General features: G+C 42.9%; 2 protein-coding genes across 3 annotated transcripts in view; one reads left to right on the forward strand and one right to left on the reverse strand.

The window, feature by feature from the left end:
* Positions 1-3,614: 3,614 nt before the first annotated feature.
* On the reverse strand, positions 3,615-8,139 carry fkbp7 (FKBP prolyl isomerase 7). The gene is made up of 4 exons (XM_047369738.1): positions 7,886-8,139; positions 6,757-6,908; positions 6,074-6,201; positions 3,615-4,261 (listed from the first exon to the last, which is right to left on the reverse strand). Exons 1-4 carry the CDS (start codon positions 8,089-8,091, stop codon positions 4,100-4,102), a joined length of 648 nt encoding a protein of 215 aa, XP_047225694.1. The 5' UTR covers positions 8,092-8,139; the 3' UTR covers positions 3,615-4,099.
* Positions 8,140-11,193: 3,054 nt separating this feature from the next.
* glsb (glutaminase b) overlaps positions 11,194-24,882 on the forward strand; it is a 35,292-nt gene continuing 21,603 nt past the window's right edge. Inside the window, exons 1-7 of one of the 2 annotated variants that reach the window (XM_047369802.1) lie at positions 11,194-11,789; positions 18,691-18,787; positions 18,895-19,016; positions 19,370-19,499; positions 21,023-21,102; positions 21,754-21,917; positions 23,247-23,305. In XM_047369802.1, coding sequence (XP_047225758.1) covers positions 11,530-11,789; positions 18,691-18,787; positions 18,895-19,016; positions 19,370-19,499; positions 21,023-21,102; positions 21,754-21,917; positions 23,247-23,305 — 912 coding nt within the window. In that variant the 5' untranslated portion in view covers positions 11,194-11,529. Of the gene's footprint in view, positions 11,790-18,690; positions 18,788-18,894; positions 19,017-19,369; positions 19,500-21,022; positions 21,103-21,753; positions 21,918-23,246; positions 23,306-24,882 lie in introns of those variants that run through there. The other variant, XM_047369801.1, reaches the window with a different exon arrangement.

Below are 24,882 nucleotides of genomic sequence, written 5' to 3' on the forward strand. Positions count from 1 at the left end.
CACTTAGAAATCATGGAGGGGTCTGAAATGTTCATCTTAGGTGCATGTCGACTGAGAGACATAATCTAAAAACAAGAATCCGGAAATCACAATGTATGATTTTTTAATAATTTATTTGTATGTTACTGCTGCAAATAAGTATTGGAATACCTGTGAAAAATCAATGTTAACACAGTAGCAGTGGTACAATAGCCTTTGTTTGCAATTCCAGAGGTCAAACGTTGCCTGTAGTTTTTCACCAGGTTTGCTTAAACTGCAGCAGGGATTGTGGCCCATTCCTGCAAACAGATCTTCTCCAGATCAGCCAGGCTTCTGGGCTGTCGCTGAGAAACATGGAGTTTGAGCTCCCTCCAAAGATGTTCTATAGGGTTTAGGTCTGGAGACTGGCTAGGCCACTCTAGAACCTTGATATGCTTCTTACGGAGCCACTCCTTGGTTATCCTGGGTGTTTGCTTCAGGTCATTGTCATGTTGGAAGACCCAGCCACGAACCATCTTCAATGCTCTGAGGGAAGGAGGTTGTTCCCCGAATTCTGGCAATACATGGGCCCGGTCGTCCTGTCCCATGTGCAGAAAAACACCCCCAAAGCATGATGCTTCCACCCACATGCTTCACAGTAGGGATGGTGTTTTTGGGATGGTCCTCATCATTCTTCGTCCTCCAAACACGGCGAGTAGAATTAACACCAAAACGTTCTATTTTGGTCTCATTTGACCACAGAACTTTCTCCCATGATTCCTCTGGATCATCCAAATGGTCATGGGCAAACTGAAGACATGCCTGGACGGGTGCTGATTTAAGCAGGGGAACCTTTAAACTATGACGTCTTAGTGTATTACCCACAGTAACCTTGGAAACAGTGGTGCCGGCTCTCTTCAGGTCATTGACCAGCTCCTCCCTGTAGTTCTGGGCTGATTCTTCACCTTTCTTAGGATGATTGATACGCCACGAGCTAACGACCTCAAACAGGTGCTTCTAATTTAGAATAATAAGTGGAGCGGAGGTGGACTTTTTTTTTGAGGGCCAGAATTGTTGCTGATTGGCAGGTGTTGAAATACTTATTTGCAGCAGTAACACAGAAATAAGCTCTGCTGAGTCTGCTGCACCTGCGACCTGGTCCTGGATAAGCAGAAGACGAATACGAGAACACACAAATAAATTATTTTTTTTTAGATTATGTTTCTCACAGTGGACATGCACCTAAGATGGAAATTTCAGACGCCTCCATGATTTCTAAGTGGGAGAACTTGCAAAGTCATAGGGTGTTCAAATACTTATTTTCCTCACTGTATTTCTTGTAATTTTGATGATTCTGGATAACAGAATGAAAACCCAAACTTCAGTGTCAGAACATTACATCAGATCAATAAAAATATTTTAAACAGATGTGTTACACTTCTGAAAAGTATCTTAATTTCTGTGCACCTAATGCTTGGTCTGGTTTCCTTTTGGAGCAAGATCAGCCTTTGGTTCTGCCAAGGTGTTCAGGAAGCCCAGGTTGCTTTGATAGGGACCTTCAGGTCATCTGCATCGTTGATTATGGTGTCTTTTATCTTCCTCTTGACAATACTTCATAGATTCTCTATGAGGTTCTGGTCAGGCCCGTTTGCTGGCCGATCTAGAACAGTAACACCATGGCCATTGGGCCAGCTTTTGGTACTTTCAGCATCGACATAAATCTGTCAGCAGAAGGAAGCATGGAGTGCCCTACAATGTCCTGTCAGATGTTTATCCTGTTCCTGTTGCAGCTTTTCCTACCACACTTTTTCCTTCCACTCAACGTTCTATAAATATGCTTGAATACAGCATGGCTTCTCCTCCTGGTGGAGGGCGTCTATGACTGTCTTCCGGGCATCTGTCCAGCCAGCAGCCTTTTCAATGATTGTGTCTCCTATTGACCCAGACTGAGACCATCTAGAGGCTCAGGAAACCTTTGCAGGTTTTTGGAGTTGGTGAGCTGATTAGGGTGCTGACACCACGAGTTTCAAATGTTTAACCTCTTAATGAAATTCTAAATATTTGAGACACTGATCTTTGGGTTTTCATTCTCTGTAAGTCATAATCATCAAAATTACACCGGCCCCTTTGACCACCATCAGCAGGCAAAGAGGATGAAGTGTCTTGCCCAAAGACACAACGACTGAGACAGAGGGTTTGAACCAGCAACCCACCGGTTACAACATGAACTCCTACCACTGTCGCAATGTGCCAATTGAGACCCTCCAGAGCGAGGGGTTGACTACAGGATACATCTTGAGGGTTTGATCATGATGGAGCAGTAAACCAAAATCTTCTCCTTTCAGCTTAGCTCCCTCTCAGATCACTGCTTTCCTCACTGTAGATGAAGCTCTGATCCATCTCTCCAGCTCCATCCTCCCATCATTAATGAACAAAACACAGATACCCGGAACTCCTCCATGACCCAAGCTGAGTTTAATCTTTCCTTTCCAAGACACACTAAACCTTTTAGTCTCGACACCTTCAGCTGCAGGAGATTGTGGATACAACTCTGTTAGTCATGTGTCCAGTCCACAAATTTTTATCTGTATTTGTCCCTCAGGAGGGTCTGGTTACAAATGTTCTCTGGGCCTGAGATCAGGACTTTGTGAAGGACACTCCAGAACTTGGACTTTGTTCTCCTTCAGCCTCTTAGTAACTAATCTGCTGGTCTGCTGAGGGACATTGTCCATTTAGAAGACCCATCTGTGTCCAGCTTTAACTTCCTGCCTGATGTCTTCAGATGTTGCTTCAATATTTCCACATAATGTTCACTAGTCCCTCCTGCAGCAGAACACCACCCACAGCATGATGCTGCCACCCCCGTACTTCAGTTAGGATGGTGTTCTCAGGCTTCCAGCTTCCCTGTTTTTCCTCTAAACGTAACGATGGACATTATGTCCAAACACTGCAGGTTTAGTCTCATCAGACCACAGGACATGTCTCCAGTAATGAAGGTCTCTGTCCCTGAGTAATGGCTTCTTCCTCTCTGAGTGGCCTTTCAGCCCATGTTGGTCCAGGACTGGTTTCACTGTGGATAATGACTCTCCTACCAGCTTCAGCAGCATCTTCACAAGGTCTTCAGATATTGTTCTGGTGTTGATTCACACCAGAACCCGTCTCCTTCCTGAACCGTATGATGGCTGGACATCTCCATGCTGTTTATGCTTGGATATAATTGGACAGATGAATGTGGAACCTTCAGTTACCTAGAAAATTGGACCCAGGAGGAACCAGACTGTTGGAGGTCTGTAGTTCTCCTGATATCTCGGCTGATTTCTGCAGATTCTTCCATGATGTCACACAAGGAAGCAGAAAGTTTGAAGGTGTTCCTCTATTTAATTCATGGTTTATTAACCTATTGGAAGCTTACAAAGCTATGACATCATCATCTACGTTTCCTCAAGCTATTTAAAGGCAGAGTAATCTTAATGTTAAAAACCTCTGAATTTAAAGTAATAAAAGCTCTTATTTAGACATTCAGCCAATAGAAATTATTTTGGTCGTCCTGAGCTCAAACATGAATCATTTCTACCGTGAATGAAAACATCTGCTTTCAGTTATGAAACTGAATTATTGTGACTTTTTTTATTCTTACCTAAATCACAACACACACAATTTGTCCCACTGTTTTATTTTGTAAATCCAGCCTAAAAGTGGTTTCTAATAAAATGTTCTGTCTGTGGGCCGGTCCAGACAGATTAGAGGACCAGGAGCCCAGAATGACCTCTGACACATGACAGTCATGGTATATTTCCACAGAAGCCCACACCATCTCCCTCTGCAGCCTCGTGGTTCAGTCTTTGTTCTGCTCTGATTCAGTCACACAGTAAAGGTTTACATGGGTTCCTGCTTTCCCTTTGTAGAACTAACGGCACCGTTTCTGGATCTGATCCAAAACAGTAAAACCACAGTTATTTTTCTCTGCATCTAAATTTGTAAGTAACACGAAAGATTTTAAAAAATGTAAAAAAGTGAAAAGGAAGACGTGGTTTAACACATAAAAACAGACTGACTGATGGAGCTCCTGTGGTTGATATTCCCATTTAGTTTCACTTCTTCCTGTTTCCCCAAAAACAACAAGGCAACAAATAAAAAGCAACTAAAGCTCATCCCGTTCATAAATATTATACTCCTTCGCGCTGATCTGTCCGTCTCGGTCCTGGTCGCTCTTCCAGAAGATGTCGGTGAGGATCTTCTCGTAGAACGGCTCGTCCCGAGGCTTCCCGCCCTTTTCGTACTCCAGCTTCAGGTATTCTTTCACCTTGACACAAAGGAACAGACCTTCAGTCCACCTTTATTCAGTTCTGAGGTTTCACTGCAGCATCAGCTCAAAAAAGGAAATTTAACAGCAAAACAATGAACTTACTGATTCGATGTAAAAACAGAAAAGCAACAATTACCCCAACTGCTGCTAAAACGACACCTTGATAAAAACGATGGGTGGTGCCGGTGGAGTTTCCAGTCCATAACTCCCTGTTTTTCATGACCACAAAAATGTCCAAACTTTGGTTTAGTTCAAGAGGGGGAGAAGAGTTGGAGCCTTCTTTCAGCCAGCTGACTTGGAGTGTGCAGCAACAGGTGTGGGAGGGACAGAACCACTGCTCTATGCTCCATACACCCTGAAATAAACTCCACCCACTCTAGCATCTCCTCTGACATCTCATAAAACTCTATCAAGCTTTGGTAAATCTTGATTCAACAGATTCAGCCCAATAAGCAGGAAATAAATAATAAGGTCTGGAAGAATGCATCTTTAAATAAATTAAACCTAATATATAATTATGCTTCACGACTTTAAAGACAAACAAACCAAAATGTAGACTGTCTCTTTAAAGTAGCAGCCAGGTGATGCTGATCTCATTACCTGAGAAACCGAATGAAAGCTAAGCTATGTGGCCGGGCTAGAAACCTGAAGAAGCTCATTTACAAGCAACTCAAAGATTGTCTCGACCCAACTGATGTTCTGTCTCATCATCGGTCCAGTGTTAGAAAGCACAGCTGCCATCAAAGTGATCAATGATATTGGGTCATTAGAGGTCGAGAAACATTGCGCTGCTCTGGACTGGTCTCAAGCCATTGGCCCTGTAGAACCTGATGTTTGGTAAATAGGCTTCCAGAACTTGGCTTGTCCAGTCAGGCTGTTGGCTGGTTTAGAGACTATTTATCTGGAAGAACATAGTGTACAATCAGCAGGGTCCTGCTCTTCAGCTGTCCACATAACAAAGGGTGTTCCTCAGGGTCCAATACTAGAGCCGCTGCTGTGTTAAAATTCTTTGTGGAGATTTACTGCTCCTCTGATTCTGTGGTGAGTAATTACTACCATCATTCATGGTCAGCTGACAGAACCACATGGAGCAGGGATCACTTTGGAGAACATCTGTCCAGCACTACAATGCAGAGTTCAGCACGATGTTAACCTTGGACAGAGGAGGATTCAGCTTCTCTGGGCTCAGAGGCTTCTGGGATGGACCATCACACAGTGGCAACATGGATCAAATGGATCAGTTCTCCAGATGTTTGCTGGAAAAGGAGCATCCAGCCTGTTGTCAGCAACCAGACCCTGCAGCCAGCCTCTGTGTGGGTAGGAGGTTGTGTCATGGTATGAGCTTGGATCATTTCCTCTTCTGTGATGGCAGCATTGATGCAGAAGATTCCAGCAGAGATTTTAGGAAAAAATCTAATGACCGCAAGACCACATCTTCTCCAGGGCCCTCTATGCTTTTTTCACCATACGGAAAACCACATTCCAATGGCCTGGCTGAAGAAGAGAAGGGTACGGCTGCTGGACTGGCCTGTCCCCAACAGAGAACGTAGGAGACAACCATGAAGTGTTGGGAGACGTGAAGACATGATTGCAAGAACGCAAGAAGAATGTTTTGGAAGAGTTGGGAGGAATGGAGACATTAAAAAGTGGAAGAAAATAATATTTCAACCTCCTTTTTCAGAAAATGTTGTGGCTGAAATGCAGGAATGGATGAAAATCGACAGAAGGAATAAAGTTCTCGTCTGCCTGTTTCTGCTTTTTGGTCCATCAGGATCACTGTTCATCACTCAGCTTGTAGATCATTGTTACCTCAGCTTTTGTGAGACTTCTGTCCTTATCCAGGTCTATCTGTCCAAAAGCCTCCATGCTGCGAGGCCCCCTGGACACAGAGAGCACCTCCACCTCAAAGACCACGGTGGCGTTTGGAGGCACCGGACCTTATCCAGGCGGAGACACAAATCAGAATACATCAATGAGATTTAAAAGCTCTTACACTGAACATTTTTAATCATTGTGCAGTTTACAGGCTGCAGATGAACCTGGATAAAAAGTTTCTACTTAAACCAACATGCAGCTGCACATAGTTTCATTCAGGTAAGGAGAGGAAAACTTCAACACAGTCTTTATTTCATTGCTCCAACAGACTGAAACTGTAACAACCGAGGCTTTAACTCCAAAAGCAACACGAGGAAGTCTGGTGCTCAAACCTGAAATGCAGAAGCCAATGCAGCGCCCCCATCAGGTGATGCAGATACAGCTGCTAGTTAATCCCGGCATGCAGTGCATGCAAAGAAAAACCCTTTGAGTATGCTCAGACTACATGCTACAGAGGAGTAGCAAACACTGCTGCAAAAGAAAACAGGACAACATGAAGAGACGAGGAAACGAAGGATAAAAGCTGGAACATCTGCTGCAGAGCTTTTACAACTCAGCTTCTGAGCTTCTGGGATGTTTTCCAGCTGATTGAAGGTGTAGTTTCTAATTAAACCAACCTTTTCCTGTTTGACCGAATGCCAGAGCTGATGGAACCGTAAGCTTCCTCTTCTCTCCAGCGCACATGTCCATCATCCCGATGTCAAGGCCTTTGATGACCTGTCCCACACCCAGAACGAACCACTGTGGATGGCCCTCTTTGTCCGACCGGCTGAGGCAGAAATGATTCCAAACATCTCATCAGTCTGGGAACTCGGCATCAATCCGAGGTTTAACATTTCTAGTCATAAAATCTTAACGTTGATGCAGTCTCGGTCAAATAATGACCTATATTACAATATTATTTTTCATTTAACTAAACTAAACCCAAACCAACCAAAAGTTGAACCCTTCAGCAGTAATTTCTGTCCAACTCTCACATTGACCAGGAGGAATTCTACTCCACTCTTCTTTCTGACGTTTCAGTTCACTGACGTTTCTGCACAGCGCTCAGCATTTCAATCAGGCTGAGGTTTGTACTTTGACTAGGCCATTGCTGCATTTCGATTGTTTTCTTTTTAGCCCTTCTGTTGTAGATCTGCTGGTGAATTCGGTGTGATCTGTTAATGACCCAGTTTGGACCAAGCTTCTGCTGTTGGACCGACAGATTCACATTTGACTCTAGAATATTTTGGTCTACAGAGGAGATCATGGTCCACTCAATGAATGCAAGGTGCCCAGGTCCTGTGGTTGCATCACAAGCCCAGATCATGACCTGTTCACCACCGTGTTTGACAGTTGATATGAGGTATTTGTTCTGGCAGCTGTCTGAAATGTTTCCTACTTTCTCTCTGCAGATCTTTTAGAAAGGTCCTTTAAAGCCCTTCCCATGTGGATAGGCAGCAACAGTTGCTCCTCTAAAATAATTGCTGATGTCTTTCCACCCTGGTGTTGTGCTCCAAAGCACAAACCAGAAAAAACGTATTTTTTCTTCTTTGTGTGAAATATGCGGTGTGTAAACAGGCATGCACTGATATGCAAAAACAGTGTTTATCTTTCCTAACAACGTGGTTTTTCATTGTAAAACCCACATCCAGCATGCATTATTCAAGCCTCTGTGTCCAGTGATTTTCCAAAGCATTAAATAACTTTTAAAGAGAAACTTGGACCAGTTTATTGCATCCATGATCTGTCCTTTCTGGAACCAACCTGCAGTAGAACTGGGAACCATCTTTAGCCAGGAAGCCATCGTAATGAGCGTTGATCAGATCTCCTTTCTTGCTCTTTCTGCTGCACTCCTCGGGCTTGACCAGAACTTCGATCTTGACCTGGTCGTCCAGCTCATCTGCTCCGGCCCACACTGACCACGAACCGAGCTGCAAGGTCAGAAACACGCACACCAACTTCCACATCATCCCGCTCTGCTTTCGTGGCAACTTCTGAAACTGACATCCGAAGCGTCAGCCTGGAGGACGTCATTATGACGCAGGAGGGTGATGGGCTTTCCAGCCCTGCGTTTAGTCTGTCAGGAGCTCCAACGCCCTCTTACCTTCCCTTCTTTGCTGTAGTTTTTGGAAATCAGACCTTTTAGCGTCTTTCATCCAATTTGACCATGTTTTGTTTTCAAACCGAGACTTTAAATGTATGACTCATTTCATTATTTGCTTGTTTTTCTTTTATACATAAAAAAGGCGACTGCACGGTGGTAGCACTGTTGCCTTGCAGCAAGAAGGTCCTGGGTTCGATTCCCAACCGGGGGTCTTTCTGCATGGAGTTTGCATGTTCTCCCCGTGCATACATGGGTTCTCTCCAGGTATTCCAGCTTCCTCCCACAGTCCAAAGACATGCCTGTTAGGATAATTGGTCAATCTAAATTGCCCTTAGGTGTGTGAATGAGTGTGTGTGCTTGGTTGTTTGTGTGTTGCCCTGCGATGGACTGGCGACCTGTCCAGGGTGTACCCCGCCTCTCGCCATAGACTGCTGGTCCCTCTCTCCAGCGGTCATTGTGCAAGAGAGGGAGTCCACCTTGGAGAGATCTCCAGTCCATCACAGGACAACACGGAGACACACAGGACAGACAACCAAACACGTCTCACTCATACCTGAAGGACAGTCATGTTTTTGGACTGTGGGAGGAAGCCAGAGTACCCGGAGAGAACCCATGCATGATCAGGAAGAACATGCAAAACTCCATGCAGAAAGACCCCAGGCTGGGATTTCAACCATTCTTGCTGCAAAGAAACAGTGCTACCAGCTGTATTCCATTTTCAAATTGGAAAATAATGACTTCTCCAACTACAATTATCATTCCAATATTAGTGTATTTCTTAGCATTTAAACAAAGTAGCACAGATTTACTAACAGAGGTTGAAAAAAATTAAGTTCTTTGATGCAATTCTTCTAATGCTCTGCCTCCATCCAGCCATGTTGGATTCTAGGATGGAGGCTCTTGGCATTCTGGACAATACTGGGGAAATTCCAGCTGACTTTGAAAGTTCTGATTAAAAGTACAAATGAAATGCCAACTATGTTCCAGCTGCTAGTCAGGGAACCAGTGGGACATCCTCATTGTTTTGCTCAGTGAGCAAGCTGACACCAATTAGCAAACTAATCTAATAACCATTTATTTCCCAGCATTTGCACACAAACAGTGTGGCACCACATTTACTAACAAACGTTGGACTGTACAATGACCGACACTGATTTAAAGTAAAACGAACTGAAAAACAAACATTACAGCGGTAACTATTGCAGCTATTTTAAATGTGTTCATCCCTGAGGAAGCCATGTTGGATTTTAATGTTTGTGTGACTATGATGTTGGTTGGTGCGAACCTCCTTTTGGAGTTCCCATCTTCTGGGGCATCCTAATGCATTATTCCAACTTAAACTAAATTCCAACTCAAACAAGAAGAAAGAAACAGGGACATGATAAAATTAATTGCAAGTTTTATTTTTGCAGATATCACAAGGTTTTACACATAAGCCGGCTTTATTGGTGTTATGTCGGAGTGGGAGTGGGAGGTCGGTGTTCTGTTTGATTTCTCCAGATTGCAACTAAATAAATGACCACATTCCTGTATAACTGGAGACCAGCACTACATTTCCTGAGAAACAAAACTCTGGGCTTAAAAGACCCACAACTCAATCAGATTCAGAGCTTTTTAATTCAGTTTTTTTGTACAAATGTATTTCTTGTTAAGATTATACGTTCAACCAGCCACTGCAAAGGTGCATGCTGTACAATTTACAGAAGCAGCAACAATAAAGGGAAGCCTAAAATAAAGTTGAACAATACTCCAACAAGCGACACAAAATTGACAACTGGCAAACAAAACAGAAAATTAAAATGTAAATCTGTTATAAATAATATTTTTATATGTTATATATATATATATATATATATATATAGAGAGAGAGAGAGAGAGAGCCACAGAGAGCCATATAAGTGTAAAAAGTGTCTTAACTAAATGTGCAAATAGGCTGATAAATTTGAATTACATTCATTATTAAATATCTAAAATTCTTTAAATGTTTCTGTAATTTATTAAAAGCAAAAATAAATAGGTAGATGTAAACAGAATATATTAAACGTTGCATGCATTAGATGTGAAAACCATTTATAATTATCACAATATTTATTTTATGTAATTATTTCACATTCTTGTGTTAATTATTGGACGGTAAAAGCTTTATATTTAGAAAGAAAGTGTCACAATCCGACACTTAAACTATCAGACACTGTTATGTCTGATAATTTTAATAAAACTGCCAAAAAATATATGTTAAATAAATGTTGCATTATTAATATTATTAATAATATTTATTGTATTATTAATATTATTATTCACAATTCAAGAACTGAATGTGAAATTCTTTAATTAAAGAATATTTTATGCTAAATTATATATAATTATTTCTGTATTTATTGAAATATTTATTCAACATATTTATTACTGTGTTATTCAGCGACATAATTCAGACATTCAGACAATAATTTATTTAACACATTTTTTATTTGATGGATTGTAACACTTTTGTCTACACAAAAGAGGCATTATTCCATGAACAAAAGATGTATTGAAAAATTAATTATATATGTGCCAATTTAAAATAAAACAGGAAGTTTATACATCACATCCATAAATACCTTCAGAAATACTTTAATATTATTTAATTGTTATTCTAAAACAAAATCCATTAATTGTTACTTAATTGTGGAATTTAATTCGTTCTGAATTAAAAACATCATTTAGTTTTAAATCATTTTAAAATGCTGTGTTGCAGCACATTGTGAATGTATTTCTGCAGTGTTATATTGGGGTCCGCTTGATGAGCCATAGTGTTTGAATAACATAATGATTAACTGTAATACAAGCAATGTGAAAATATAAAATGTGTGCTGAAATAATAATAATTAATAATTGTCCCATCTAATTCTTCTATATACATTTTGTATGGACACATTTCTTTTTATTTATCATGTTTATGGTATTTTTATTTAATTACCACAAATATTTATTTGTCAAATCATTTCCTTGTTGGATTTTGGCTCTTTTGGGCCATCGATACAGCAAAGGAGGGTAGGAGCGAACATGCTGCTAGATGTAGTGTTGACATCAGCCAATAGAGGGAGTCAGTGCGTCATTGCAACGTGTGGTATGTCAGAGGAAGAAGTGGGAGCGGAAGTACCAATCAGGTCGCAGATGGGCGGGGCTAGCCGGCAGTATTTATTTTTGGAGCGCGGTGTCGGGTGACTCATCGCTGCTCAGGTTCTCTGTGTTCCGAGAAGTAGCTCGTTTAGCCTGACACGTTTGGACCCACATTTCTCCCTCACAGCCGGACAGGATTGAGATGTTACATTTTAGGTTCTCCACAGTCCTGAAGGAGTGTTTTGAAGCCACCGTAAAACGTCCCTTCCCCTCCTGTACGCTGAAGAGCTGGTCCCCGGCACCCCGTTGCTTCGGTTCTGTACCCGGTGATGCTGCCAGAGCTGCCGCCCGTCGCACCGCGCCCTGCGCCGCGCCGCTCCGCTCCTACTGCGTGAAAACAGATGGCGCAGCCGCCGTTGATCTGGACGAACACCTGAAGAAGGATGGGGTCGAAGGAGACAAGTAGGTTGTTTGATGGGGTGTTTTTCTTGCCTAGTGGTGGGATTTTATTGTTGGGGGTCACAGCGAGCCATGACGCACATGAAGTGCAGGAATGAAACCGTCGGAAACCCGTCAAGCCACCTCCTCCCAGTCAGAATATAAACATGTGGTGGTGTCAGATCACATACCACCAACAGGAGCGGTACAGGTGGCGTTCATGAAGGCTGGATGCTGCTGTGTGTAACGGCCTGTCCCGGATAGCAGTGGTGGCTTTCACCCCATGTGACACTCGTTGATTCCGGCCCTGGAGCTTCATTTAAAACCATAACCCCGTTATGTCTTCAGCTGACCAATCAGAGCGGTTATTAAGGTCCTGCTCTGATCCTGCTGCGCCGAAGCTGGCCTTCGATTTGAAGCTTGGAGAAATAATTATTTCACAACTTTTTAGGAGTTTAAAATACTAATTACATAAACTGGTCGAACCTGGACTGGGTTATAACACACTTATGACAGAATTGGTAAATTACATTTTGATGTTCTATTCTTGACATTTAGAGTCTTCGACTGGGTCCAAAACATAATGGTTTTTAGAACGATAAACATTTTCTGTCGTACCCTTCTGATTTAAGATTTCATATGCCAGGGAATTATCTGAGTTTTCTGGGTCTGACCTCCCCTCTTTTATATGCTGCTGCACACTGCTGGCCAGCTTGCTGAAAGAAAGCTGGAACGCATTTCCCTGGCTTCCATGAAAGAAAAATGCAGCTTGTTGTGATAAAAGACAGTCAAGGTGTGGAAAGTGAAGGAGCGCCACCCATTCCTGCAGTGGGCGAGCTGGGAGTGGCATGGCTACATGTGAGGCATCCAACTGCAGGCAGCCCAACTAATTACCTGCCCAATATCAGCTTGTTAAACCTGCGTTACTTTATAAAATGACAAAAATATTCTAAAAAACAACTTTTTCTTCTGACGACTTCTATATTTAGCAGCTGTTTATTTTGATTTGATATTTTAAATGATCTGTAGCTTCGCCACCGTGTGGCCTTCATGTGGCCATTGTTGTTAAGGCAATAAGCTTCAGTTAACTAATGAAAAGAACCAAAGATTCAAACAAACTCTTTTTCCTGCAGAAAATCCAGTCGTGGTTTTGTTTTTAAGATGGACTTGATTTAAGGCGGTAAAAACACTTTGTGGGGTTTTTACTAATAAAATAAAGGTTTTACAAACTGTGTTAAAGAATCTGTAACTGGTGTGGAGTCATCCAGTCCAGGTTTGTCCAGTGTAGGTGTTTTCGATTGGCCGTTCGATTCATTAAAAACTGAAAATAGAAGCTCTGAATCAGATGCTGCTTTAGCTCCGTTGGCAGCATGAACAGTTTTAAAGTGAAACCAAGTGTTACAGAAGACCAGCAGAGTGTGTCTGAGGTTTCTTCTAGTAGTTTCTACTGTGACCTTCACTGAAGCGCCTGCAGGTCACAGCCAGCGGGCCTCTGCAGCAGATAAACTGTGTGTGTGTGTGTGTGTGTGTGCTACATGGTGACAAAAAGGAAAAGCATGCAAGTCATTATTCATCCTGAGGAGCGTCAGAAGAACCCCTTGTTTTTATCCAGGTTTTACAGACTATCAACAGTAAATGACCAGCAGCTCTTTGGTACCGGTAGAACCTCTGAATCCAACTAAATGGATGAATGAATAACAACTTTACGCCTCACACCTAAAAATCTAGAATCTGATTTAAGGATCTTCCAGAATCCATTAAGGTTTAATTTTCATTTGTCTTATCTGTTGTTTGTCGACTCAACTCTGGTTCATCACTTCTTTTTAAAGATCCTTTTAATGCTTGAATAATTCACAGGTCAAAGTTCAGGTGGTTTATCTGAAAATGTTCAGGTGAAAAGCAGCCATGGAAACCCTTAAACTGGAGTTCTTATTGCTTCTTGACATTTCAGAATCTCTCTGTAGAGATTGGTGAAGATAAAACTTAAGTTCTGGCTTTCTGAGATGTTTTATGGAACATTTGTGATTATCATCCTGGACCTGTTACCAGGCTGGAAGGATCCCTGACATTTAGAGCTCAGCTATAGCAGAACAAACGGTGCCATGCAGTCGTGATTAGAGCTTTTAATAAACAGAGCGGTCATAAAACCAAACTGGTTTCTGTTTGACCCCCTTCAATCAGCAGCTCTCACAGTTCAGCTTTGTTTGTTGGGAAGCCGCTCTGAGACCCTCATGGTTTATAGGTCTGCGTCCCATTCCAGTTTGCTCCCAGTCCTGGGATTCATAACTAATGCGTCTGACCATCGGAGGACATTTTGATGCTCGTCGTGTGGGTGTTTGTCAGATGGTGAAGATGATTTCACATTTTAAACCTCAAGAGAAAGCAGGTTAATGATCTAAAGATAAACCAGAGCTCTGAGAAGCGAAGTGAGGCTCTGGGCTCTGATTCCGACCTTTTAAAAGCAAACAGAGCTGTAGGTGGAGGTGGCAGCGAGGAAGAAACATGCAGGTTTGTTGACATTCTTCACGCCACGGTGAGAGAGTTCCTATTAGTTACAGCATTAATGGTCGAATGAGCGTGTTATGGTTCAGAATCTGGATCAACCAGAACGACCAAGTTTGTCAGCATAAACAAGGAATTTGACTTCCGTTTCCATCGCTCCCATCGCATATAAAACATCAATCCAAACAACCACGATGTGTTGCAGCATGCTGAGAGGGTAGAGGACATCAAACCCAGGATCTGAGGAAGAGAATTCAAACATCTCTACTGAAACCATCTGGCTGGGTCATTTCAGCCTTTCTCTTCTCCTTAATTCATGTTCATTTGAACTCATCAGGACGGACCAAGTACCGGAGCTGCTCACTGGGACCTAAACTTAATGCACAATCGGACCAGAGCTGCTTATTGAATCACAGCCAATGTTTGTGATACTGTAATCGTTATGGATTGCCTGGGTCCAATATTTGGTAGGATCCTATATTTCCAGTAAATGAATCATAATAATTCCTACATTAATTAGCAGTAGTGTCACAGTTTTCCTGGTGTTGTGCAGATTTGATGGATGAATTTTCTCCTCAGCTCTCTGGATGAACAGAGGTTTTATTTCTCTGCTCTCTTTAACTCTTTTCTGCACACGCTGCTGCTTTGTGGCCCTTTTTGGGTCGGAACACGATCACGCTGAGAATGGCAACGCAGCTCTGTTTTCAATGATCCAGTTTCTCTGCAGGCTCCCAAACACAGTTCATATTTGCATGTTGTGCACAGATGCACCTTCCCTCAGCTTTGCATGTTCCCTCATGACTCCTCAGTTCTTCCGTCGGTTCCGCGGGTTAAAAGGCTGTTTTGTAGCGACAGAGGTGGGCCCAGTAGCAGTGTGCCGTGAGTGTGCCTGCCTGGCGGCCGAGGTGTGTTTGAGCACGTTCAGATGTGGTCACCTGGGCTGCAGGTGGAGTGTTTACCCTGTTGGAGTGGAGAGGAGAGGAGGTGGAGACGTAAAACATTCAGAACCAGGAAAGGTTGGGGTGGGTGGTGAAGTTAAAACAGAACCCTGCAGTGGGATTCATACATACATTCTGTGAAATGTATGGCATGCATTGTTTCTGCTCCATGATAGAAAACATCATAATCATCTTTGTTGTGGTCAGTGCAGCAGAGCATTCTGGAAACCAGTTAAATGCTTTGAAACATGAGATTTTCCTCTAAAATCTTCTCGTTGAATTTAGGCTGTCATTTATAAAATATCAGTTTAGTGCCATTCAACAACCCGGGGAAAGATTCTGAACTGGAAATCAATAAAATTAGAACCTAAAACTAACGATGGTGCCTTGCTGCATGAAGGTCCCAGGTTTGAACCTGCATAGAGTTTGCATGTTCTCCCTGTGCATGGACGGTTCTCTCAGGGTTGTGTTGGGTTAACCGGTCCCTCGGGTATGAGTGTGTTGCCTGGTTGTTTGTCCGGTTCTGTATTAGCTACTAGTGGATCACTGACGTTTCAGATCCATGCCACGGGTTTGTTCTGAAACAAACCCTGCTGGTGCCACCGTGGCTTCTGGTCGGGTTCACTATAAATGATGCCGTCTACCGCGGGATGTTTGTATTCAGCCCCCCTGAGTCAGAACTGTGTAGAACCTCCTCTGGCTGCAGGTTTCTACCTGCTTTGAACATCTACAGACAGACATCCCTTCTTTGCTAAACAGCTCAACCTCAGTCAGATCCGATGGAGAACATCTGTGAAGACCAGGTTTCAAGTCCCTCCACAGATTCTCTGGGTTTATGTCTGGACTTTGACTAGGCCATTCTAACACATTACCATGACTTCATTTAAACCAACGTTTTTGGTTTAATGTAGAAATTTGCTTAAAAAAAAGTTTTTTTGAATGTTAATGAGTGGAAGTGTCAGCCTGAGTTACACGAGTGCATGAAGAGATTTCATTTGTTCTTGGCTTTGGAGCATGACTCCTTCCTCTCATTCAGAACCAACCTGCTGATGGTCATAACTGGACCTGAAACGAGCTAAGCTGTCTCTTCTGCAGACCATGCAGACATTGAACAGGCGTGATGTTGACTTTATTAATCCGGAAGCCACAGCCGGCTGGACTGGACTAAAGACGGAAGAATTTCTGGAATCTAGAGATCAGGCTGACTTGTTGAAGTCATAAAATAATTAGATATCGACCATCAGGCCACCTAAATGATGGCTTTATCAGTGTATGGTGCTGAAAGTGAAAGGGACCTGTGGTTGTCATTCAGAGAAATTTAATCAGCAGTCTGCAGTGTTTTATTTGGGCTGGAGGCTGTTCAGGCGGCATCATCCTTCCACACAATGAGTCATGAGGTGGTGTGACCTCATCAATATTTAACTCACTGCTGAGGGTGCGTGCTTAGAGAGGGAAACGGGTGTCGCAGGCTTGGGTCAGTGGCCGGGTTAGCTTCCAATTCTCTGGCACTTTGCAGAAACAAAGTCCAGATCCGTTCTGTTTAAAATAGGCCCCAAAATCCTCAGAATCATCTCACAGGCTGCCTTCTGGAGCCGTCTAGTGACTAGTTTATGGACTCAATTAATGCAATAATAAATGAGTTATTTGAGAAAGGCAGCATTGAAGGTTCTCTTCATCCTGGTCTAATAGCCGGTAGGTTTATACACAACAACAACAACAACTGTAAATCTCAGGAGTTTCAGTTAAAGCAGGGGGGAATTTTGTCCCAGTTGTTTTTCCTTAATAATTCATTCCTGGATTTGATGAAAGCAGTTCAATCATGAAACTTCCCAAGAAGGTTAACAGTCCAGTAGCTTCTGTCGTCCTACGGCAGGCAGGTAGGACCATGGTTGGAACAAAATGAACCCTTGATCGGCTCTGATCGACTGTGATCGACTGGTCAAACACTAAAAAGTTTAGTTATTCTTTTACTTGTTGATTTAAAGAATAAAAACTCCAACTACTTGCATTTAAAAAGCGTCAACCAGCAGACTTAAAATGGCAATATTAACAATGTAGTGAGGTTTGTAAAATTACTAGTAAGAGTAAAAATAGGTGACATTCTGTATTATAGACATGATTAAAGTAGATTTTCTCTGCTGAATATCTTCTCCATGGAGGTAAGGCTTCACCCTCTCATCTAATCTCAGGAAGCTTTCAGGGTCTGTAACTTGCAGCCTCTAAATTGTTTTGGGTCTAAAGTGTCTATAAGATGATTTTGGGCTTTTTTCAATTAGCAGTTAGTTTACTGTCATCTGGATCAGGATCTGCTCAGTTGTTAATCTGGAAAGTTTTAAGCTGCAGCTGCTTTATTGTTTTACTTCCTGTCATAAAACCTCCACGTTTCCTTCATCAGGAAACGTTTCCTTCATCAGGAAACGTTTCCGACAGAAAGAAGATGGAATGTGGTTCTGTGTGTCGGTGCATCCCGGCCTAAAGTGACAGGACCGCTTCGGGTTAACACTGGCACCACAGCTGGGAATGAACTGGAAAGGGCTACAGTGCAGACCTCCTGCAGATTAACCAACATGCAGACCTGTAATCTGTTACGGTTTGGGCAAAAGTCCCAAGTCATCAGTCTTAAGTGGTCTTGATCAATAGTTCTTCCAGAAGGTTTTTCTGTGGACTTTGGCTGCTTTTTCACCCATTATCAGACCAAGGCATTTAACTTCCAGCTGTAAATCCTTTAGGTAATAAAAGCTGGGTGACAAAGGAACAGTTTGTTCCCATTTATTTTATAACTTCTGTGAAATAAACTAAAACATCCCAGTGGCAGACAGGAAATGGGATTTTAGCACCAAGGAGAGCTACTGGAAGAAAAAATATCGAGAAATAATGGACTGACAAAAAATTTCCAACCCTACCGTACTTTTTTAAAAAGCCACTTTGGAATATTTTCAATAGTATGTCATGATTTTTCACATCTTAATCCCCTTTTAATTGAGATAGACATATCCATGCATATTTATGGGGTTGCAAAATATGTCAAAGAAAATATAAAAAAGTGAAAGAAACAGAACAAAGCTTAGAATTGATGAAAGTTATGACTTTACATCTGGAGCAGTGAAGGTGGACATCAGTGCATGATATGATGACCATCTAAAGTGACAGTAGTAATGTCAAAGCCTCCAGGTTGAGGAGGAGTTCAAAAGGTCAGATTTATAGGCTGATCTGTGCTGTGAGGAGGTGGGGAGAAAAGTTTTCTGATAAAAGCAGCTCAGAGATCTAACAGGTCGGCACCCTACCCTGACATTTAAAAGCTCCCTGGGTCAAGCCCAGTCTAAATAATGTCTACTTAGCAGAATATTTCCTCCTGCTCTGGTTCTGACCAGCATTTATTGACCAGCTGAAAGTCCCCCTATCCCTTACATAATGATTGGTGGTTTTACATGTCACGGTCTAATGCAAGTAATGTGTAATGAGTTTTAAACTTTTGTTTTTCTCAGGAGAAGAAATCCAGGAATTCTTCCCAGTTTGGAGGATTTACTCTTCTACACGGTTGCAGACGGTCAAGAGAAAATTCCTGCTCACAAGTTTCTCACAGTAAGTTCCTCACATTTCATTTGCTACTGAAGGATGAAGCAGAACCAACTTCATGCTTAGTTCTGGTTTGTTGAACACTTAAAGCTTCTTTTGTCCGCTGATTTCAGGCACTGAAGGCTACCGGGCTTCGTACCGGAGACCCACGCCTGAAGGAGTGCATGGAAACACTCAAAGAGACCCTGAAGAAGACTCCGGATGGCGTCACCCTCGACAGGCACCTATTCAAGAAGTAAGGCTTGTCAGGTCTTGTTTGGATCATCCATTTATCACGTTTCCCAAGAACCTGGACTCCCTTCGACCATAGAGCAACAATAAACCTCCAGGAACAGAGATTCTTGCTCACAAACAAAGTTTCTCTGTTTCTTTATTAGAATCAATGAAAAGTACCAAAGACAACAGTTTAACAGGCTTGAAACAGGTTTTTATCGCTGTGCTGTAACGATGCTTCTTCACTCAACGCATCTGTTTTATTTTCATACAAGTTTGTCAGACTTCAGAGTTGCTAACTTGGTTGGCAAACTTTTCCTCCAGCTGCATGCCGTCATGGTGTCTCAGCATGCTGTTTGTGGTTCTGTTCATCAGGTGTGTCCAGAGCAACATTGTCCTGCTCACTCAGGCCTTCCGCAAGAAGTTCGTCATCCCGGACTTCAAGTCCTTCACCTCCCATATCGATGAGCTTTATGAGAGTGGCAAAAAACTCTCAGGAGGAAAGGTGTGCCCTTAGATCCGTGACGTTTTTTTGCTTCAAGTTATTCTCACTTATCGTTTATTTTCTGCAATCAGATTCATTCTCATCCGCCTGGTCCGGGTTTGGTGCACTCTGTTCTGATTTAAAGAGAAAAATTCACTCTTTAGACGTGTCAAAATGATCATTTTGGTCTTTTCAGCAGCACAGACCTGCTACTTTCACACATCAGTAGAAGATTTTCTGCCTATAGTCACTGAGGTTTTATTCATCAGTAAGAAAACTGATCTGGTCTTAATCCGGTTTCAGCCTGAATTGTACAAAAACACACTATCATCATTTATTATATAAAGATGAAGCCAAAATGGTAACGCTGTCCATGAAAAACTAAGTACACCCTTGATGCTGCCACAAGACATTAGCAGCCAGGTGCTGATCATCTAATCATCATCAGTGTGAGCATCATATAAAAGCAGATGTTTTGGTTGTTGTGTTAACACAACGTCAGGGCGGAAAGATGACAGCAGTGACAGCAGTCTGGGAAAGGTCATAAGTTCATCTCCAAACTATCTGAAGTCCATCCTCCTTCAGAGAAATAGATTATTCCCCAGTGGAGACAGCTGCCAGTCTTCGCAGGAGAGGATGTCCCAGCTGATTCAGCCCAAGTTCAGAGCGTGAAGCTCAGAGAAATGACCCAAAACTCGAGAGCTCCATCTCAGACGCTACAGGCCTCAGTTAGCAGGTTAAAGGTCATGACAGGACAATCAGAAACTACTGAACATGTCTCTTCTCTCTAAAACAAGATGGCAGCGGGACTTCTGTTGCAAATCTGCATCTGAATGAAGAACACGACTAATGGATTAGTCTCCTCTGGACAGATGAGTAGACAGGTTTCACCATAATGGACAGAACCATGTCACAGAAGATCAGCACCAACACCTCATACCAACTGGAAAGCACAGTGGTGGAGGTGTGATGGTTTGGACCTGTTTTACAGCCACAAGACCTGGGTACCTTGCATTCATTGGGTGGACCATTATCTCCTCTTTAGACCAAAGTGTTCTTGAGCCAAATGTGAGTCCTTCTGTCCAACATCTGAAGCCTGGTCCAAACTGGGTCATCAGCAGAACCATGATCCGAAACACAGCAGTTTATCTAGAACAGAACGGCTGAAAAACAAATCCAGTGCAATGGTCTAGTCAAAGTCTAGACCCCAGCCTGACTGAAATGCTGTGGTGGGACCTGAGCAGGAACATGAATGAACTGCAGCAATGTTGGAAAGAAGAGTGGACCAAGATTCCTCCAATGATGTGAGAGACTGCTGAGGGTTACTGCTGCTGAAACTGGTAGATCATGGGGTGTACTTAGTTTTTCATGGATAACAGCTGTTTTTGCTAGTCAGAGTGGATTATTCCTTTCATCTTCTGCAGGAGCAGATTTGACTTGTGGTGTTTTTGCTGTCGGAGGTGCGTGGCGTTGAACCCTGAACCTGAGCAGGCGTCGGTGGGGAAAAGTGAAGCCTTCTCACACCTGCCTTGCCTCTTTTCCAGGTAGCAGATTACATTCCTCAGCTCGCCAAGTTCAGCCCTGACCTGTGGGCGGTCTCGCTCTGCACTGTGGATGGACAGAGGTGAGAGTTTCAACACTGACTTGTGGTTTCTCAGTAAAACACCACATTTTACTGGTCTGTGAAGAAAACTGATCAACAGTTTAGTTATTTAATGCAACAAGAAACCAGGATTTCTTTGGGTCATCCTTAAATTTCAAACAGAACTGGTGTAGTTATCCAGAAATCTCACATTCTGACCATTTTTGACTTGCACAGCCACCGTATGACCCATATAGGTTCCACCATCTACAGCAGTTTCATATCTGGAAGCACTGGTTGGTGTGCAAAGTCCTCTATAGTCCTCAGGCAACGAGGACATCCTGTTCTCACTTGGAGACCTTGGACTTCATGCCTAAATGCAGCTATTTCTCTGGAATGGGGAAACCTGTGCAGAAAGATAATTAGCAGCGCTGTTGATTAATGCTTGCCTGAGGTGTGTACATGAAGCTGTTTTCTGATTGGCTCAGAGGGGATGTGTGGATGAATGACTCCATAAAGATAAAACTGTTTTGTTATGAAGCTGTAAAAGTTTTTTATTGGTTTATTTTAGGGAGTCCTTCCTAGATTGTTATCCTTCCTGCAGTTAACAGCCTGTCATAATTATTCACACTGCTGCTTCTCTGCCTGTTGACACATCTAACCTTTTAACCTTTGGTTTTGTTTTTGGCGCAGGCACACGGTGGGAGACACGAAGGTGCCCTTCTGCCTGCAGTCATGTGTGAAGCCTCTCAAGTACGCCGTTGCTGTTCATGACCACAGCACGGAGTACGTGCACAGTTTCATTGGGAAGGAGCCCAGCGGCCTCCGGTTTAATAAGCTCTTCCTGAACGAAGACGGTGAGACTTTAACGTGTCGTTACTGATGGATGTGTTCTGTACATAAATCCTGGCCCTCTGACAGGAGGAATGTTGCAGCTTCTGCTCAGCAGCTGTGAAGCTTTCAAACCAGAGAGATGCTCTCTGGAACAGTCTGTCCTCACTCTGTCATTCTGTGTTGACTTGCTGGTCATAAGCAGAGAACTGCATGTGAAAGTCAGCGTGGCTTCATCGACCTGGCTGCACATCAGAAATGGTTTGGGTTTTCAGAGGTGGTTCCTGAAGTGGTTGTGTAAGGAACCCAGCCTGGTTCCTGCCAGATTGGCTCTGCTGTTTGTATAAGGGAGGAACTCCTCTGAATCACCGAGGAACAGGAAGTGAGCTGATATAAACAGGGACCTCATGGGTTAGGGTTAGGGTTAGGTGCTTTAACTATTTCCTCCGATAATTAATTTTATTTTATGACACATTAAACAAAGATCATCTCCAAACCGAACACCTCCTCCGGCTGTAAACTCACATTTCCCACTAGGATTGTAATCTTGCTGCAGCTCCACGACGTTTTACTGGGTCTCCAAAGGCAGCATGGTCAAAGTAAGACCCGTGTCCCAGCGCGGGCCGGACTTCTCCAGGGTCGCTGCTCATCACCGGTCCTGTTTGTGGTCTTCATGGATCTCAAAGCATGGTCTTGGAGAGGAGGCTGTCTGCTTGGGGAACCTTAGGGTATCACCTTTGCTTTCACCAGATTCTGTGGTTCCGTTTAGTTTGGTCTGGAGCGGTCCACAGCTGAGGGGGATGCAGAATGGACAGGAAGAAGGTGGACCACTCCCAGCAGGTCTGGGGTCAACCTTTGGGTCTCATGTCTTTATGATGATGACCTAAAGAACCAAATCTTGGACCGACCCAGAACTCACTGCAGAGTCTGAATATTCCTTCTAGCCTTGGATTCAAACGTTAGGAGCTGAAGAGTGTTTCTGGGAAGAGGGAGAGGTTTCCTTCCTGGGTTGGATGGGTGGGTGGATCCATTTCTGAAACATTCTCTGGCGCCGCTGCAGGAGGCGCTGCAGAAGATGAAAGCCAGTGTTTGGTGTTAATTAAAGCTGGTTTGTTGGGCTCTTAAACCATTTTCTAAATTTTGACGCTGAAACAAACAGAAACTCTGGTTATTTTGTGAGTTTCTGGTGGGAAATTGATCCCATTATGCCTTCTATTTTATGAAAAAAGTTCTGCAACACGAGCTGCTTGTGTGTAACATGTAGGGCCTCTTGGTCCGCTGTTTGTTGTGGATTCAGGTGAGATCATGCTCTGATCCAGGGCAAGCTGCTAACTGAGCTCCTGTTGTTTTGGCAGATAAGCCCCACAACTCCATGGTGAACGCTGGAGCCATCGTTTGTACTTCGCTCATACAGGTAAAAGCAGCTGCACTTTTCTCTGCCTTTTGGTGTCTTTGAACATCGGCTTTTTGGGTCTCTTCCTCTGAAACATTAGCTAGAAAATATCTTTAAAGGGCGGGCATCACTGAGCTGCTTCATCATATGCAAAATGATAGTTAACATAAATGTTTGTTGCAGATTATTTAAAACAAGCCACATTACTCATTTAAACCACTTTCAGAATGATTTCTGCAGACTTCCTGCTGTTTTTACATATTTCGGCCTCTTTTGCAGTATTTCCCGGCCTCTGGCTGCCGTGTTCCTGGCTATAAATAAGACCAACAACACTCAGATGCTCCCGTGGGGCTTTAAGAGATCTCAGCACCGTCTGAAAGTAACTCGTTCAGAAGGAAAATGAGGGAGACACAAACCTGGATGAAATGCTGCATCACAGCTGATTATGTCCAGTCTGCTGTTCTAGGTTTAGATAAACTTTTAAAGAGCAGAAAAAAATGAGCTTTTATTTCCAAATGTTCTCTCAGGCGGCTTATTGAAACATTGCTCTTCATTTATCAGCTGAAAGACAGAATCAGAGACCTCATGTTCAGCACTAAAACTATCAGGATTTCGGTTGTTTTTTAGTGAAATTAAAGCTTGCTCTTTTGAAAGACTGAACTAATAAAATGCTTCATGCTTCAGTTTACATTTAAGGGAGTTAATGGAGAAGTTCTCCACTGAATTTAAAACTCAACATGATGGCAGAGATCTGCATGTTTTTGTTTTTTCCTGATGAATATGAAACAAAAGATCAACTTTTAAACTTTTCCTTTCCTACACAGCTTCAAAGATTAGATCCGAATGACTGATTGCAACAGAACGCAACATTAGGTGAACAAAAGTATATGAATTATAAGTATGACCTTGTGTTTAGGTTAATTAATAACTGCATAAAGGCCCATGATCCGTGACATCAGCGGTTCTGTGTCTTGACCGGAACCACAACCTGGTTGTTGTTGGTGTTGGAGGATGGGTGAATAACATCCAAGTCCTTCCTTGTTTTTCTCCTGATGAACTCTGAGGCTCTGTCTCTATCAAACACTTCAGTTCATTTCTGCGTCCATTAAAACTTCATCCCAACCTGTGGCTTCGGTAGCGGGTCGAGTTCTGATGAAAGCTCTGAGAAAATCCAGGCCTGTTCAGAGCTCCGGATTCTGATGCTGTCAGATATTTGAACAGATTTATGGATCTCAGAGTTATCTCCTCATGTACAGTTGATACATCTCACTGTGGGTGTCTTTGTCCACTTCCACCCAGAGTGTCTCCCACTACTGTGGCACTTATCGGATCTTCTCATACCAGCCCGGAGCGCAGAAAGTGTTTGTTTCCGATGCTTACCTTTACCGAGCCTTAAATGGTTGTCTGTGCCTGTCTGGTGGAAAGAGTGATGCTCTGGGCCGGCCTTTCTCTGCTCACCATAGCAACCAATGACTCGACATTTTCTAAGTCTCTGATTTCTGGAGCAGTGTTCTGTTTTATAAAGTTCAGATGATTTTTGTTGTTAGAGTTGAACTCTACGAAGCTTAGATTAGTTACAGAGCAGCTTCCAAAGTGGA

This window comes from Girardinichthys multiradiatus, chromosome 7 (genome assembly GCF_021462225.1).
Source record: "Girardinichthys multiradiatus isolate DD_20200921_A chromosome 7, DD_fGirMul_XY1, whole genome shotgun sequence".
NCBI lineage: Eukaryota > Metazoa > Chordata > Actinopteri > Cyprinodontiformes > Goodeidae > Girardinichthys > Girardinichthys multiradiatus.